The sequence below is a fragment of the Leishmania braziliensis genome, chromosome 17 (assembly GCF_000002845.2).
Source record: "Leishmania braziliensis MHOM/BR/75/M2904 complete genome, chromosome 17".
NCBI lineage: Eukaryota > Euglenozoa > Kinetoplastea > Trypanosomatida > Trypanosomatidae > Leishmania > Leishmania braziliensis.
The window spans coordinates 524,902-542,788 of NC_009309.2; the positions used below are offsets into that span (position 1 = coordinate 524,902).

Consider the following 17,887-nt stretch of genomic DNA (forward strand, 5'->3'; position numbering starts at 1 on the left):
GTACGAATGCAGTGCAGCGCCGATCGGTGCGCTGCGCAGCTGAGACCCTTTTATTCTCTTTCTTTGCTGGCGTTCCGGCTCACCTTCATGTGTATACGACTTCTGTCCTCGCTGCTTTTCGAGTGGGGTACTCACACAGCCATGTAGTCAACATGTAGCTGCATGACCCACCTGCCATGCGTTACCCACGAGCCTGTCACATGAAATCCAGCGAAAGCGTCGCAGACGGGTCCAGCCTTGACTCCCCATACCAAACCCAAAGTGGGTACCCCTACCGACACGGGGGAGGTGGGGCAGGAAGCTGAACGGACGGGTGGCTCCGTGCCCTCGTCCAGACACAAACGCAGCACAGCCAAACATCTACGCACTTGTAGAGCAGCCATGCTCTATTCCTGCCGCTATGACTGTGGTGTATGCGGACCGGCCGAGCATGCGTCACAAGTTGGTGTGATCGAGTCGAACATGCTGACTCGCTCATGTCCTTGGTATGACTCACTTTCCCCTCTTCCCTCTTTCCTTCCCTCTCATGTCGGCGACGGTCCAGGAAGTATTTCCGGATCCCGCCGCTTCATTTTTTTTTTTTGCTTATTATAGCTGCGTGTGCTTCCCTCTTCCCTGACGCGCGGCGTGCTCGTGCCTCAGCATTTGAGGTTTTTGAACTTCCGCATCTCTCGTAGCCTATATACCCCCTACCCGCACCCACACCCACACTCACATAGTCTCGCTCGCCCGCTTGCTCTTGCTGATTCCGCTACTCGTTGTGTAGGTTTTCATGCTGCTCATCGCTCTCTCACTTCTGCCGCCGCCTACTCTCATCCCCCCCCCCCTCCCCCTCCCCCCTCTCCCTCCGTCCCTCGCTCGCCCGTTTTCGGAGCTTCGCGAGGTGCGCTGCTCTGCCCGCACATCTTTTCCCTCTCGCACGCGTGGTGCGGTGTACTCTTCTGCAGAGCTGTTTGCGGTGACATAGTCTTCCCCCCCCTGCCGCGTTCTTCTGTCTTTCGAGTCCCTCGGTTGGCGTATATCCGTGTGCTTGCGATTGTGCGCGCGTCTCTATAGTCATCCAAACTGTCATCTCCACAAATGTCGTTTTCTAGAGTGGTGCTGAGGCCGTCTGAAGGCGCGGCGAATCCGTCGTATTCATTTTCTTCACCCGCTCCTCGCTGCGATGAGGCTTCCTTGGGCAGTGCTGGTGCTGGCACTGCCGCCACCGCCAATGCCGGAGCAGCCTGCCCAGACAGAGAAGCACCGAAGCGGAAGCTGCCGTGCGTGCCGCGTACACCAGAGATGATCGTTAAAGTGCGCGATTGCCCTACCTCCCGTGCACCAATCCATATTTGTTATCAGTGTTTCGGCAACCCTGATGATGGTCTGCCGGCAGTGCTGCTCATCGGCGGCCTCAACATGCAACTCTCCGCCTGGGATGAGGCTTTCTGCGAATCCCTCGTACGCGCCGGCTTTTATGTAATCCGCTACGACAACCGTGACATTGGCCACTCCACCAAGATCGAAAACTGTGGCAAGATCAAAGTACCAATGCTTCTACTGCCTGGTCGTGCGGCCAAGTGGCTCGGTGAGGAGCTCCCTTATCAGCTCGAGGACATGGCTGAAGACGCTTGGGCGCTTCTCGACGCGCTGAGCATTCCATGTGCGCACTTATTCGGTGTCAGCATGGGTGGCATGATTGCGCAACGGGCTGCGCTGCAGGCGCCGGAGCGGACGATGAGCCTCACGAGTGTCATGTCGTCGACGAATGCGCCTGACCTACCGGAGCCGGCGCTGTGGGTGAAGCTTTGGATGCTGCGTCCACCGCCGCGCAACTGCACCGTTGACGAGTTGCTGGAGTTCCGTGTCCACTCTCTACGCCACCTCCTCCGCTACGCCTTGCCCCCCGACGGCGAGTACCTGAAGAAGCGGTTCTTAATGTCGCTGCGGCGCAGTTCCTATGCTTCGGGGTTAGTGCGGCAGGCCGCTGCGATCCGCCGCGCCGCCGGGTGCGATGCGTTGCTGCAGCAGCTGCATGTGCCCGCCCTTATTGTGCATGGGGCGCAGGATGTCGTGGTGCCGCCGATGAATGGTTATCGGACGGCAGCGATGCTGCCGTATGCGCGGCTACTCGTGCTGAAGAGTATGGGTCACTACTTCCACCCGGCCTTCTTCTCCACCATCATTGCCGCGTTTGTCGACATGGCGGCCTCGACAGATCCCGCAAGGCGATGCCTGCGCTCGGCGCTGCCGTCAGCGACAGGCAATGACGGCAGAAGCGGGAATTCGAGAGGGGGGTTAGGAGGTGCATCAGAGGTGGGTGCTGGCGATGACGGGGACGAGCCCTCTGGCAGTTCAGACGACAAAGTAGTTTTGACGTCGCAGATGATGGCATCACTGGGCGAGTTTATTGTGCCAGTCGTCGCAGACGCTGATTCCCCCATCGGTAAGGCTGCCTGTCGCTCAGTTATGGTGGCCGTTCCGGGCGGTAACAGCAACCCAGCCGTGCCGGAAGCCGTCATGGTGGAGAACCTCTTCCAGCGTGATCCCTACGCGACGCTGAGTGTGCCGAAATCGGCCATCGTGAAGCAGCCAGTGCCATGGCCACCGCTGAAGTCAGAAAAGCACCTGGCTGCGAGTCGAGTATCCACCGGCGACGGGCTGGCAATCTCCTCTTCGGGGAACATCTATCGGAAAGAGGAGCCGTCAGCATCGCCAAACGCCGTGACTTTGCCCACCGCCAGTGTCGCGGCAGTGGCGCCGTCGTCGAGTACCGCCGAGCTGCGCACATTTCCTCTGCTTTCACACATGGAGGGCGTTAAGCCGTTTGTGCCGTGCAGTTCCTCGCGCTGGCACGAGTTGGTGCCTTATCCTCAGCGCAGCGCTGCTGCTGCGGGCGGAGCTGGCATAGGGGGGATTGTCAGAGGTGGGCGTCCTTCGGTTGATAAGATGGCGACAGAGTGCCCTGACTCTTCTTCGTCTGCATCGTCGTCGGTAGCTGCCCTGGGTGTAGGGGTGTCCACTTGCCCCTCCGGCGACGGCGCCGAGCCGGCAAAGGCGCCGTCGCGGCAGCAGCTTCCTCGTTTCCACCCAGTGGTGGTGGGTATACCAGTGGAGGAGTACCTACGCAAGAACCCTACCTCGCAACAGAGCAGGATCAGGGCTCCTGCCACTGCAGCGGGTAGTACGGCGGTTTCTGAAGCGGGCAAGGCAAACGTCGGTGCGACACCATCTGCCACCCCCGAGGGTGTGACAGGGGTGTTACTTGATGGAATTTTTGTAGCCTTTCCGCTGGAACCTGCTGTTGCAGCCAGTGCAGGTAGTGCAGGTAGCGTCAAAACGGCGCATGACGGGACGACTCACCTCTCCCTTGCATCCAGGATCGAGTCGGCGGGGCGAGAAGCTGATGAGACCTTCTTGCACTCCGAGGCATCGCAGGACTTCCACGCCGCGTCTTCCTTCGCTGACATGTGAGAGCGAAGAGGGAGACCGTGGGAAGGGGGAGGAGGGAGCCCAGAAAAACTCGGGTGCCTTTGCGGGAGGGAGGCGTGTGTGAAAGATGCGCGCGTGACGTCTTTGCTTGCGCAGGGGTGGTGGTGCCCGTCTGGGCAGACTGACGAAAAAGGAGCGACAAAGATGGGGAGAGACAAGGGGGTGGGGTGGGACGTGGGCACCTGGTGTGATACGTGCGAGTGATCAAACGTGAAAGAGACCAAAGCGAAAGCAGGGCATGCGACCATACACCCCCTCCCCCTTTCCCATCCTGCCCGTCTCCTCTTCCACACGACCCCTCCCTATGGTGTGTGTGCACTGTCCGCTGTCTCTCCCTCTCTCCCTCTCTCCCTCCATCTATTTTTGCCTGTGTGCCCATCACGCATTCAGAAGCGCCACGAGAGGGCGGGTGGGCGAGAGCGCAGGAGGGCGGGGGGGGGCAGCGGGCGAAAGCCGCCACAGCTCAACTCTAACTTTATCGGATGAATCGAGGAAATCTTCGAGCTCAACGGCTGTCGAGTGACAAATGACGCATCTCATGGGAAATAACCGAAGAGAACAGCAGAGGAAGGAGGAGGAGGAGTGCGTGATACCGCGGCACTTTGCGCGTTGGTGTGTGTGTATGCTCATGTCTGCTGAGCTGCTTCAGCCGAGTGTGCGACGCATACCGTCTTAGGTACGCCTGGGGGCGGCTTCTCCGTCATTCTCCTCCACCGCTGTTTTTCTTTTTTTTTTTGCCTTATCCCCTCTTATCTGCGCTCGCCACAATGATGGGCGCTGCCATATTTTCGCTCCCGATACGTCGGTGCGCCGGCTAGCCCTTGGGTGGCGTTGTATTCGTGTGGATTGCTTGTGCATGTGCAGCGGTGGCGTGCGCTTCACTCGGTACCCACCCCCCACCCTCCATTCCCTCTTCCAGTTAAGTCAGAGGTGCCGTGCATTTTGTACTTCCGGTATCCTCATGTCGCCTCGTCTCATGCTGATAGGCTGCCTCCACGTGTGTCTGTCTGTGTGTGTGCGTGTGCCGCTGCTTCTTCTAGCCTTTTGGCCTGGCTGTGCCTACTGACTCGCACTTCTCTTCCTCCACCCCCTTGCCTGTTGCTGCCTCTGCTGCTCTCACCACCAAAGGCTCACTCAAACCCCTGCGCGTTTCCGCTCTTTTCTTCGGACCGTCGTTGTTTGTGTATTCCGTCTTCCAGCCCTCTCCCCCCCCCCCCCCCCACTCTCGACCCCTCCTCCTGTGCACCTCCCTGCTGAACACAGCGCTGCACGCGCTCCCCTCTCTTCCGTATTCCCTTTCTCGTGTGCACAGTCACGCCCCACATAAACCAGTGAAGGGCCGAGAGGAGGCGGGGGGGGGGGGCAACGACGGGGGGAGAATTGTTGGGTTATCTCGAAGAATATGGATGCCAACGACGGCAGTGCAGACGACGCAGCGGCGCCTAGTCAAAGTCCGCGCCGTGTCGGCACGCATCATTCTCACAGCGGTGCAGCGTCGATGGAGGTAGGGCGATCAAGAGCCTCAGCAGCGTCGCCAGAGGCTATGCCAGAATCCATGGCAGCTGTTCCGTCCCCACCAGGGCTCCCGCTGCTGCCGGACATGGCGGCAACTGCAAACTCGCTGAGGATGAGCACCGCCCCAACCTTCCCTCCTCAGTCCAGAGGGACGGCGGTGTCTGACCGCTGCGACAGCGAATTGGATGGCGGTGGCAAAGGCGGCGGAGTCTTTGGCGCTGCCGCGTCGCAGCGAAGGCGAAGGAATACGGAGTGCGACGTTAATACTCGCCGCCAAGGTGGCTCCTCTCCCCAGCCGCACCACACACCGCGTGCCTTAGCAGCTGACAGGACGCCACAGCAGGTCATCCCCAGCCCGGAGACTGGCGGAAGAAGCCTGTCCATGACACACAACAGCGGCGTCATTTCCATTTCCAGAGCTCGTCCAGGTACAGCCAGCTACGGTGCTGGTCTGGTCGCTGGGCCACCAGGCATACCCCTCGCATCGACCGCAACGACAACGCAAGGGTCTAGTTTGACGCCCGCTGTCACGTTGAACTCGTTACTATCCACACTGTACACCCCGAGCACGTCCACAACACACGTCACCTCTTTCATCGACTCATGTGTTCGCCACGACGCAGCTGTGGAGCACATGTCGCTCTTAGCGCCAGCAGCTGACTTCCACGGGATGTCAGTGACACCACAGGGTGATCAGGAGCGAAGGCGACGTCAATCACACACAAACCATCAGCAGCTCACGACACCGGAAGCGGGTGCGGCAGCGGAGGAAGGGTGTGTCATACCAAGCCAACGACGACTGTCGTGGATGCCTTCCCAGAGTCTGCAGCCAGAGCGGCGCACCAGTCGCTTCCTCACATCGTGCCCGGGAGCAGATCCCGCCGTGTTCCGGCTGACGGACCACGCTGTCGACAACGTGGAGTATGCCACTATGCAGCTCCTGGTGGAGCAGCGGACCGAGTTGCCGGCTCGCGACACGGAGGCCGGTGGGAGTGACGGCAGAGCCAGCGCCAACGTGCACCCACAACACCAGGAGGAGAGCCACAACGGGGAGTCGGCAGAGGTCATCGACTGGCCCGATGTTGCACATTTCACCCACCTAACCAGCACCATTCCGCTGGCTATGGACACCATGCCGACAGGGCTGGCGCTCCCGCAGCAGGCACGCATCGCCACCGCCGAGGAGCGTCGCGTGCGTCTTTTGTTTCACAGTCGGCCACACATCCGGCTGACAAAGCGCCCCCAGGTTGTGGCGAACGCGGTGCTTGACCGACCAAGGTGGGCACAGCCGCTGTGCTATCCTCCTCTCTGCATACCGTGCCTGCACAACGCTTTTTACTCGGTGCCGCTAAGCACGGTGATGCGGGCCTCATGGGAGCCGGCCTTCTCGTCATGGCAGCCAAGCCTTGCGTTCTCGGATTCCGAGAGGCCGATACTGCCCAGAAGAGAGCAGCCGTCAGGCAACCTCAGCGGGGCTGTCAACGTAGGGTCGCGCGCATGGGCTACTCCTGTCACGGCGGTCATGCCGACTACCGCTGCCTTTTATCACGTGCCCATCACAGCGCCGCTGCTAGCGCAATCGACCATGCCCGATCGCCGTGCTGGTGGTGAGCTCCTTCTTCACCCCGAGCCAGGCACGTCGTTGTCGAATCCGCTGAGCCACATCCACACCCACACTGTGGCAAGCTTGCAAGAGGCGCGGCTCAGCGCCCACAATGAGACGACCGGTTTTCTGGCGCGGCTTTCCCACAAGTGTAGGCATTTTGTGTACCGATGCTTCTGCGTACGGTGCGCCATTGCTTCTCAGGCGCAGGCGCTGCAGGCGGATGCCGAGATGCGCGGTGTCAAGGCAGTGCCGTTTCCATGTTGCACCTGCCTAGGGGTGGAGTCCAAGTCGCGCTCTGAACTCCTGACCACGCTGTGTCTCCTCGACCTCTTCACACTTGGTGTCCCCTTTGGCTGTTGCTGCTATCATGGCCTTGGCTCCGCTTTGTACGGGTGGCACCTACGCTACATGCTGCGTGCGCGGTATCGCATTTTCGCGTGGACGTCGATGGACCTACTCATAGTATGTTGTATCCCTGGTCTTGCGCTGGATCAGCAGGGGGCGGAGCTGCTGCTGAACGGCACCCCAGAGTCTACCGTAGGGCTGCAGTTTATGGCGTAGTGGGAGGGGTGGAGGGGAGAACGGACACAGGCACTCCCTGGCTCCTCCTTCCCCTTCCCTCCCCTCTCGTCTAGTGCGCAGACGCACCCATACATACTCGCGACCGTAGGGGGGGGGAGGAGGTGAGGCTCTCCCTCTCGACAGAAACGAAGCCAGAAGGCTGTGTACGCTTCTAGCGTTACACGTATAACTGTGGCTGTTGATCTCTATGTACGTATGTATAGTCAGAAGGAGGGGGAGGTGGTGGTGGTGCGCGTGTTTTGGAGCTTCTTGAGGCGCGTACTACAAAGTGTGGACAGGCCAAAATGGAATCGTTGGGGACGAGAGACAAAGCGCCCCAAATAAAGCTCTGGAGGGAAGGGAGGGGGAGAAGGAGGCAAGTGGGTGCGTACTCGGAAGTAAGTGTGTTGTGTGTATGCACTGCTGGGCGAGTGACTTCCCCCACCTTTCTCTCCTCCGCCTCCCTGTGCGCCCTCCTGCCCAAGTGCTTGCTTGATGGAACCAATGACTCGCTCTGCGTCTCGGGTAATACAGTGAGGCACACTCTCGCGCTTTTGCTTCTCTCTCTCGCTCTCTCTCTCTCTGTGTGTGTGTGTATCGCTCTCTCTGTGTGTTGTTACACTGGAGCTCTGGTCTCTCCCTCCCCCCTTTCCTTTTACTCTCTCCTAGGCTTCACCGCGGGTACGCTTTCCGCTCCTCCCCCTTTCCACTCTTCCGCTGATGTATGCGTGTACGCGTCTGTCTGGGCCTGTGTGTCTTCGGACCCACGACTGCTGGGCCTTGGCTGGTCTCTTTTCCTAGCGTTTGTGTTCTCAGCACCTGTGCCCAGCTGAATGCGCTCTCCCCTTCCCTTTCGGTGCCTTTCTTCTTTCCTCTTTTCACTCCAGCCTATCCTCACTTTCTCTTTTCATGTCCGTATCGGGTCGTCGCTGCCCGCCCACCTTTCCTTTTCCCGGTACTCACCTGTGCGCATGTGTGCTGTTCTGAAGCACCTCCTTCACCTAACGGCGCTGTCTCCCATTCACTTCTGCCTTCTCGCCCGCTCTGTGGTGCTCTCGGGCTCTTTTTTTTCCCCCATCATTCTCACCCGCATCCGCGCTGCTGCTCCGAGGCTTTCATCTGCCCATCTCTTCGTCGCCTATGTGCTTGTTCTTCTTCTACACAAGTTCGCGTACACATGGCGCATCTACGGTCATGCACGCGAGCAGCTGTGGCAGCCGGCACCCATCACTCACTCACTTCCTTCCCACTGCTCGCTCTCTCTCTCTCTGTGTGCGTTGAGCTGAGGCCGCCTCTCCTTAGGAGTCATGGAAGCGCCTCCTTTTCTCCCTCTCGTCCGCAGAGAGTCGCGCGCGCTCTTCTCCCCTTTTCACTGCATCCCATTTCTTCTATTCCCTGAAAGTCTCTCCAGTGTGTTGGCGAAGGCGCAGCAGAGAAGGGGAAGGGAGATGGTGACTAATGACCTACACCGGGGGAGGGAGGGAGGGGGGAGGCGAGCCTGCATTGGCGGAAGCTGGCGGGGGAGGCACAGTGCGCAAATCTGTATGGGCCTTCTTCTTGCTGAGAAATCGTCTTGGCATCAATTCAGCCTACGTGTCATGACCCCTTCATTCCCTTCCTTCACTCGCATGCAAAAAAAAAACACAGAGGAAGCACAGCAGCGCAATTGCCCGCGTGCATGCATGCTCGTATCCTCTTCGTTCTGCACATCCAGACCGTGTGCAGCCGGCCGTCATTACTACCTCCCCCTCCCCTACCACCACCACTGGTGCTTGCCAGCAGATGGAGCCTATCGGAAGGGCATCGCTGTGTGCCATGCGAGTGACCAGGGGAGGGAGGGAGGGGGGAACAACATGTGAAGACAGCGCCGCGACGGCGCGCGGATGTGACAGCCGAACGCAGCAGCCATTGACGGAGGATATGCGTGCGCGCGGCTCTGCTCATGTGAGCGTTCTTTTCTCTTCTCATTTTTGTCGCCTCCCCACCTCTCTGCCTTATCGACTCACACGCGGCTGCCGTCGGCGGTCAGCGGAAAACGAAGACTCATAGTCAGACGCATATGCACCCATGCAGGGGAAAATGCTGTTGTCTGCGACTCATCAACTGCGCGCCCTGCGCGCCAAGCAGCACGCGACACGTGCGGTCGTCGAGGAGCACATGGCGGCCTACGAGGCCGCCCGGTACGCGTACGAAGCCGCAGAGCGTCAGGAGGCGGAGTTACGAGTGATGTTGCACACCGCGGAGGCACGCACGGCCCAGCTACTCCGAGACTTTTACGATGCGGAGGCTCAATTGCACAACGCAGCGACCGATCTCAGTCACATACAGTCTCTCTGTCATTCTCTTGAGAGCCGCATCGCAGAGCATGTCAGGTGTCAGCGCTCCGCCGTGCTTCTGCTGGTACAGCCATCTTCGTCCACGGTACCATCATCATCGCCACGGCTCTGCCAGATAGATCCGTACAGTCTCTTGCACACGCCCACGGGTGCGGCCTTTACGTATGACCTTGTCGAACTCAGCACCTGTGCGGTGGCGGGCCAGGCAGCGGGGATGTACAGCGATAATGAGGACCATGATGCTAGTGAGCCAGAGGGCAGGAGCGGCACCGCGGACGCGGAGGCTGAGAGGAACAACGATAAAGGCGATGATGTTGTTGCAGAGGCAAACGCGCTTCCAACCTTCCCAAGCAGCACGTCTCTCTTAACCGATGCCGTCCAGGACGTGCTTCACGGTTACCACTATACGCTCTTCTGCACGTCTGCAGATGGCTGCTGCCTCTGCTGCCACAACGGCAATCCAACCAACAAAGCTTGTGCAGCCATTGCACCGTCAATCAGCGGTGTGCCAGCCATGACATGCAGGCAACTTCACAAGGATCGGTCGACGTGCCAGCCGGCGAACTTATGTCTGCGCCTTCTTCAGCTCCTTCAGCGAGAAGCCGTGCGCAGTGGTGCTCGCGCGCTCCGCATCACTGTCGCAGCCGGCTGCGTTGGTGGAGGGGAAGCGGCATACATCCAGAGAGTAGGAGTCACGACAACGACAGCGCCGGCCTCAGCAACAGCTCGTGCAGCTGCTTTGTGTGGCTGGACAGATCTGCTTCTCCCGGTAGCCGCGCGGCACCAGCAGTTGACTGTCACCATGGAAGCTGTACCATCCGACGAGCGAGAGGAGGCAGGACGGCTATCCATGGCGGCCGACGTGGAGAGTGTGCAGGAAAGGAGCGACAGCAGCGTTAGAGCCAGTTCATGGCTCGACGTCACCTACACACATTACGATCGCAGCCGTGTATTACTGCAGTCGACGCCTTCTGCGGCTGTGGCCAACGAAACCCCACTGATAACGCAGGTGCCCACTCTTGAAGGAGTGCCTGTGGGCTCCATCGAGGAGGCAGTTTTCTGGCTGCAGGAGGCTGGCCTTCTCGCCACATCGGACACCTCGAAGGACCCCAAAGATGCGGCAACGCTGGGATCCTCTACCGCGACTTCAACTAGTCATGTCGATGCGCAGGCGACGACGTTCGCTTCCGCTGTGGTGGTTCTCCTCATAGGCGTGGACAGCAAGGACGCAGCAGGCAAACTGCACTCGAGTCTCTTGCGCATCGTCGGCGATGCTCACTTCGATCCGGGAGGCTTTGCAAACGCCACATCGCTGCGGAAGAGGGGCAGCAGAGGTGAAAAGAGCGATGCACCCGTGTGCTGCTCTCCCTCGTCGCTTGCGCTGTACATGTCCCATGCCATGGGGGCCATCGCACGCACAGCTGCCGCAAGGACACCGGATGCGCCGGGAGCCGAGCTCTCTATCGCACCCGTGAACGGCGAACGGGGTAGTGCAGCTTCGAGATGTCCTGCTGAGATGCTACTGTTGCAGCGTGCAGAGGTGGCTCCTCTCGCTGCCTGTGAGATACGCGCTGTCGCTCACCGCATTTCTTTGCACTGCCCAACCGAGGTGCGCGCCATCGCAGCCGTAACCCATGGACACGCCTTCCCGCCTCTTCAACTCGATGCGGTTTGGTCGCTCTGGGCGGCGCTGTTGCGGCCTGTGTTTGGGGGCAACAGCAAAGCTCTCTGGCTGCATTGCACGAGCTGTGGTGACTGTGGCGGTAGTCGCAGAGACAGAGGCGACGGCACAAGCTCCCATGACCCTGCAGAGGGTGTCTCTACCCCCGACGACCCTCGTACTTGGCCCGTCCCACGCGACGATACAGCAGCGCTTCGACTCTGCGCGCTTTTCTGCCGACTGGTGCGCCATGACGCGGTCGCCTCCAAAATATCACCAGACCTGGCGCGTCTTGCGCGCGTCCGCCCGTGAGACTGCGGTGTTCACTATCGATGTCCTTCATACGCCAGCGCCTCGCCCCTAGTCGGTGCCGACCCAGGTGGCGAGCTGCTCTTGCGCCCACCTGTTCCTGACGGCTGTTGCTGTAATTAGGCGTCAGTGGCGATAATGCCCCTTTGCTTTCTGCTCTCTGTTGCAGCAGACGTGCTTCCTACATTTCGCTGCGCCTACCGTTCCTGCGTGGCCTTCATTGCTGTTATGGTGTGGACCGCATTTTGCATCGACGACACTTTCTCATACCCCATTCTCCTTTGTTGCGAGCAAACGTTTAGAATTGGGGACGCTGTATGAGCGAACGTGTCGGTGAAGAGGGCAAGTGAACACGTGAGACCTCCTTTCCCTTGGTGTGCAGGAGTGTATGGAGGGGGACCGGGAGACCCTTTTCGCACGCATGGCACTGAAGTGGACAAACGCTCAGCCTCTCCCTCCCTCCACTCCGATCATCTCTATCTTCCGCTTCCCTTGACGGTCACGCCGCAGTCGAGAGTTTCGACCGCACGATTCCCCTCTCCGCATTCCTCCGTGCTTTGCACCGCTGCTTCCCTTCTTCCTCACTCTCCCTCTCACGGTGCCCTTCTCTTTCTCTTTCACCGTTTCTCGTTGGCATCCTCAACACCTCCACCAGAGTGTTACTGATAACAGCAGCGCTTCCCTTCCCCTCTCTATCTCCACCCTCAGCTAACCAGCACTGCAGTCATCACTACACGCCAGTGTTGGTCTGCGGTCTTCATACAGCTGTGCACACACACACACACACACCCACACACACCCACACCCACACACATACGAGGCAACTGGTGCATGTGCTTGCATGCATCGAGGACCTGCAGTGACGCCATACCCACCATATATACCTCCTTTACCTTCTCCCACGTTGCCCCTTCACCCACTCACCTTCGCTTCCCGCGGAGTCGACTCTTCTCTGCTTATCAAACTTCGGAAGAAGCAAGAGGGCGCGAGGCTACGGGGGAAGTGAAGCGGTGACGAACCACGTGCTCTTCAGAGGCACGATCATAGACCAGCGGGAAGGCGCGAGAAACTCAACCCACAGTGACAGCTTGTGTTCATACTCGGTAGTGTCTTCTATTCATTCCTCTTCCTCGCCGACCTTGTTTCCCTCGCCGCTGACGGGGCTACATCACTCCGACTTTGCATGGCGCATGCGTTGGGGGCTGCTGGTTCCCCTTCCCCCCTCTCCCGCCCTCTTCTCGCTCTGTTTTGCGCCCTCTCTTTGTTGCCTCGCCCCCGCCGAGCTGCTTCCGCGCTTTCCTCATTGTGGGCCTTTAGAGCAGAGACAATCAGCTCGGCACCGGTGCTGGTGCCTTCCCCCGCCCCTTTATGGACCCCGTAGCCCCTTATCGTATGCTGCCTGCTTTTCTCTTTCGCCGTCGTTGTTAGGTGTGGGTCTCCTCTGTGGTCACTGGCGGTGCTGATCTGAGTGGTTGCCGCTGTTAGTGTGTGTGTGTGTGTGTGCGTGTGTGTGCACGCTCTGTTTCTCTGTTACGCCTACGTGCGTGGTGACGTGTATTTTGTATTGCTGTTGCTTTCCCATCCTCCGACTCGAGTACCACTGCTGTGCCGTGCTGGCGTGGGGATACGTTCCTGTGGCTTCTTTGGATCTCTTGCTCGTCGTGAGCTCTGTACTTCCTACCTGGGAGCGCCTTCCCTCCGTCATTAGCCTCCTCCTGGGTCGTATGAGTCATGGTCGACGCATGCTCGAGGCGCAGGCGCAGAAGGAGCGCACGTCTGGCACTCATGAAGATGGACGGCTGAATGACGGGCACCTGCGCAACGGCAGTCGCTCTTTGAACGACGACGGAACCCCTGTGCGGCTCCCACGCGGCAGTGCAGGCGCAAGCAGTGGTGACCGTAGGCAGGATGGCGGACACGACGACGACGCCGCCCTCGTCTCTCCACCTCCTCGCCCAAACGTGCGGCTTGGACTCCACCACGCTGGTGACGGCAGCAGTAGTGCCACTAGCGTTGCTACTGCAGTGGGCCGTGCGCGCGGGGGTAGCATCGCCGAAACTACCAACCACCAACCCCGAATCCGTGACCTCGGGCCTTCTGCTGCTCCACTCTCCTACACTCCTCTGGCCGTGCCGCGTCGACTGCATCCTTCGGACGTGGCAGAGGGGATGCACGTCAGCGCCGCTCGGCACATAGACGTGGACGCGGAGGAGGGGGAGGCTGATGACAACACCCGGAGGACGAACAACACTCTCGCTGAGGCGACTCCGAGAGGCTCGCGAAGGCGGAGGGGAGGAGGCACCCGAGATGATTCTCCTGCCGATGGTGATTCTGCACAACGCCGCCTGTCTTGTGAGCCCTGCAACCGCAGCCGCAGCCGCACGGGGGGGAGCGGCCACTCCGCCCCGAGCAGCTTGCGCTATCCGGCGTCACGCGTGAACGTTGTGGCTGTCACTACGACACCTTCCGTGGCCCCGTGCGACTTGTCAAGTCCTCCCAGCCGAAGTCGCACGGAAAGCCGCTCGCCGCCGCTGATGACGGCAGCACAGAGGGCATCAGCTTCCCCATCTCATCAGCCTCGCGCGGCGCCTCTGCCGGTACCAATCACTGCCGCCCTTGCTCGCCCGAGCAAGGGCGAGTTTGGTGCAGACTCTACGCTAGAAACAGGCCCAGAAACCTCTGTCGCCCATGCTTCTCGCCAGCCGCTGCCACTGCGACCGGAGCCATCGCCGTGGGGTGGTGGTGGCGCAGGGTTCACGACGACGGCGACGGCAACGGTGCCGCCTTCACCGTTACAGAGACTCATGCCACCGGCGTCGCCTCCGTTACGAGCTGGGGTGTCACCTCGAACACTTCCGCTTCACCCTACCAGGGCGGATGCCAGCTGTGCGTCGATGTTGATTTCCCGTGCAACTAGCGCCAGCACCGCCACCACAACGGTGGTCACGACTCCATCCTCACAGGTGCAGCTTCCGCCGCCGGTCGGCTCGCAAGTGTCGCCCTATGAACTGCAACAGCATCAGTCGCACCCGATTCTGCCAACGCCGTTATCCACGAGTGTTACAGGCGTGTCATCTCGCTCGATGCTACAGCACAGCATTGGCGATCTCACTGGAGAAGCAGTTGAGGAGGATCACATCGCATCCGAGAGAGAGTCGCAGAATGTTCTCCGCTCCTCCTCACCCCTTTCTCAGAAAAGTGAACCTGCAATGGTGACGGCTGGGCCTGAGTGGAAGTCAGCACCGCCGTCGCCTCTGCCGACAGTCACTGAGCCACTAGCCTGTCCACGACTGCTGTTGTTGCCAGAGGCGACGGCGCCGTACGACGAAATGGGTATCCCCTCATTGAGGAACAGGGTGGACCGCTGCATCTACCCCTTTATGCGCGACTTCAGTGGCTTCCACAACACTGGGAACGATTGCTACGGTTGCAGCTTGCTGACCATGCTCCTGCGCAGTGCTGTGTTCCGTCGCGCGTTGCTCGTCTCACCGCTCGTGTGCGCGGTGCGACACTACGAGGCGCTCCTGACGGGTAAAGCAGAGCGACGCGTGCTGTGGACGAGCGGGTACGTCGACTCTGCGGCGGAGACGAAGACGAAGAAGACGGCAGTGCGGAAACGCGCGCGAGCTGCTGGACGGTCTGCTGAAGATGGTGATGATGGGCAGACAGAGGAGGCCTCAGTTGCTGTCGTCTGCGACTTGCCAGACACCACTCCCATGGAGCCTGTGGAAAAGCTGGCGCACTCGCAGTATGTGTGGTGTCCCACTGCTGATGTTCAGAAAACTCTCGACATTCTCGGCACCTTCTCCCTGGACGAGCTGGAGGACGTGCTAGAGGTGGATCTGACGACTCAGCGCGTCCCTCTCACGCTGCATGGTGCACTTGCCGCACTTGCACGGGCGCAGCGCTGGCGCGAGCATTTGACAACGATCGTGAACACGCCGCACACGCAGGCGGCAGAGCGGCAGCGTCTTCTGGAGACGAAGATCTACCATGACAACGATCATGACTTTAATGGCCAAGTATACACGTACGGGATTCGACTCACCGCTGTGGCCAACCTGTTTGATGGTGATTTCTTCCTTGGCGATCAGGAAGACGCGCACGAGCTATTCGTGTCGATCATGGCGAAGCTGGAGACGGAGGCGGTGAGATTTCAGCAGCAGTGCGACAAAATTCTGGAGCGCCGTTTCTCGACCAACCCCAACGGGGAACACAACATGGAGAACGAAGTGGACGAGAAGCTGGAGTCGGGGGGCAAGGAAACCAACGACGCAGATGCGGCGAGCTTCGCGGAGCAGCGACTGCAGCACGTGGCTCACGTACCCTTCGTCTCTTCCGTGAGCCCATCTGACGTTCTGACTGCTGCTAACTCTCCGGTACAGCGTCGCCCGTCTGTCTCCACGGCCGCGGCGGCAGTGTGGATCAACACGCTCGTGCAGACGCGACTCCTCAACATCATTCGATGCCGCACCGCTGGGTGCCACCACGAGATCGTCACCGATGAGGTATGCGTGAACCTCTCCGTGCACATCCCAGAGGAGTCCCCGGCATTGCCGCCATCAGCGCCGCCTTCGCTGCCACCGTCGTGCTTCCCCGCGCTGCCACCCCCGCTCTTGACCACGTCCGTCTTCCCCTCACGCTCGACTGCGGCGGCGGCGACCGCGGCAGCCCCGCAGTCAGCTGTTGATGGAGGAGGTGGTCGATGCCGCTCCATCGCGCATCTCTTGCACGACTCCATGGCGTATGAGGCGCTGAATGATTACCGGTGCGATGGCTGCGGGTCGCGGACCTCGCAGTTTCAGGGCGGGTGTTTCTACACACGCCCGCCATCGCTGCTGGTGCTGCAGCTGAAGCGATTTGCAACGCAGTTTGTGAACGGCACGGTCGTCATCCAGAAGAATGGCCGCCGCGTTGCGGTGGAGGACACACTGGTGATTCACGCGTTACCCAGTGCAGCGGAGTCGCTTGCGTGGCAGCGTCGATGGGAGCGGCAACACCACCTCAGTCCAGGCTGTGTGGAGCACACAGAGATGGCTAGGGCAGGGGAGGACGCGAAGGTGGAGCACCGTGCTTCGCCTGCGACGACGTCTCCATGTGAGGACGGAACGTGCTGCTTCTACTACGACCCAGACAGGAAATGCTTCTCTGACGCCATGCAGAAGGCGTGCCACGTGAGTGGGGGCCATGAATCAGCAGGGCAGGACAGCTTGAAGTATTACAAGCACCACGGCACGGACGATGACCTGCCTAGGACCACGGCCTCTGCAGCCCCTTCCTCATCTCTTGTGTGGGCCATTCGGTGCGTTTACTCCCTACGGAGCTGCGTCCTGCACCTTGGCCAAAGCCTCCACTACGGGCATTACGTATCAGACTTTGCCGTTGACGGCGAGGAGGATGGCTCGGACGGGGAGACTGCTAGGGAGCGCTGCACCGCGGAGAAAGAAGCGGGTTTAGAGGCCAACTCACAAACGCCACTTAATTTTCGCAGTGCCGGACGGCGACGCTGGCGCCGCGCGAACGACGAGCGGGTAGAGGTGCTCAGCGAGGAGGTGGCGCAGGCCCGCCGTACCGGCTGCTCTGACGTATACCTTCTTCTCTATGAGAAGGTTGCAGAGGAACGGGTGCGATGCTCTGCCGAGATGGTGCTCCCGACGCCTATCTACCGCAGCTCTGATGAAAGCAAGGCGCGAGACGAAGCGGGTGAATTGTCGCAACCGCAGGCGGCGAAGCTATAGAAGTAACCTGCGGTGTGCGAGCTGAAACACTGCAAACCTCTCCTGTTTTGGTGTAGGGGTGCTGTTGAGGGAGGGAGGGAGGGGGGGGGAGCACTGCGTTCTTATCTCTTCCGCTACCCGGCCACCCTCTTCCTACTCGAGCGCGGGGGCGCGCTCTCGAAGCGAAGCACGCTTGGACGCTGCTGATGCTGTTTCCTCATTCCCCATCGTGTACTCGCTTCCCCATCCTCAGCTGAGCGTGATGTGCGTGTGCAATTATGTGATGTCAAGCCGGGCAGAAGGGGGTTCAAGGGACGACGAGGGGGAGCTGCGGCGATCGACGCTACAGTGTGGGTGTTGCGTGTGCTCGATGCTGTTAAATTTACTCATGAGTGTCGCTGCTGTGCAGCGTCGACCAGGCGGTGAGTCTGCGCACAGACTTTTCACGTTTGCTTGGTACGTTCGTTTAAGTGCCTCCTTCTAGGTGCCGTCGCTTTCTGTGCTTCTACCGTCACCACCGCAACCTCCGTCCCCCCCTCCCCTCCTCCCCCCCACCCACCCACTGGGACTCACACGGCGCGCAGAGAGAAGGAAAACAGAGGCGCGAACTTCCCTCACACACGCCTTTACTTGAACATACACACCCGCCCACACAGAGGTACCGGCGTACTGGTCTTGCCACACCTTCCTTTCTCCGCTGCGTTGCTTG

At 60.1% G+C, this 17,887-nt stretch overlaps 4 protein-coding genes across 4 annotated transcripts; all 4 read left to right on the forward strand.

The window, feature by feature from the left end:
• Positions 1-1,284: 1,284 nt before the first annotated feature.
• Positions 1,285-3,456, forward strand: LBRM_17_1170 (hydrolase-like protein; the record flags this gene model as incomplete). Its single annotated transcript, XM_001563834.1, has 1 exon — positions 1,285-3,456. The coding sequence occupies one exon, from the start codon at positions 1,285-1,287 to the stop codon at positions 3,454-3,456; it is 2,172 nt and encodes a 723-aa protein (XP_001563884.1).
• Positions 3,457-5,797: 2,341 nt separating this feature from the next.
• Positions 5,798-7,156, forward strand: LBRM_17_1180 (conserved hypothetical protein; the record flags this gene model as incomplete). The annotated part of the gene is made up of 1 exon (XM_001563835.1): positions 5,798-7,156. The coding sequence occupies one exon, from the start codon at positions 5,798-5,800 to the stop codon at positions 7,154-7,156; it is 1,359 nt and encodes a 452-aa protein (XP_001563885.1).
• A 2,067-nt stretch (positions 7,157-9,223) lies between these two features.
• Positions 9,224-11,464, forward strand: LBRM_17_1190 (hypothetical protein, unknown function; the record flags this gene model as incomplete). The annotated part of the gene is made up of 1 exon (XM_001563836.2): positions 9,224-11,464. One exon carries the CDS (start codon positions 9,224-9,226, stop codon positions 11,462-11,464), a length of 2,241 nt encoding a protein of 746 aa, XP_001563886.2.
• Positions 11,465-13,185: 1,721 nt separating this feature from the next.
• On the forward strand, positions 13,186-17,199 carry LBRM_17_1200 (putative ubiquitin hydrolase; the record flags this gene model as incomplete). Its single annotated transcript, XM_001563837.1, has 1 exon — positions 13,186-17,199. The coding sequence occupies one exon, from the start codon at positions 13,186-13,188 to the stop codon at positions 17,197-17,199; it is 4,014 nt and encodes a 1,337-aa protein (XP_001563887.1).
• Positions 17,200-17,887: the final 688 nt, after the last annotated feature.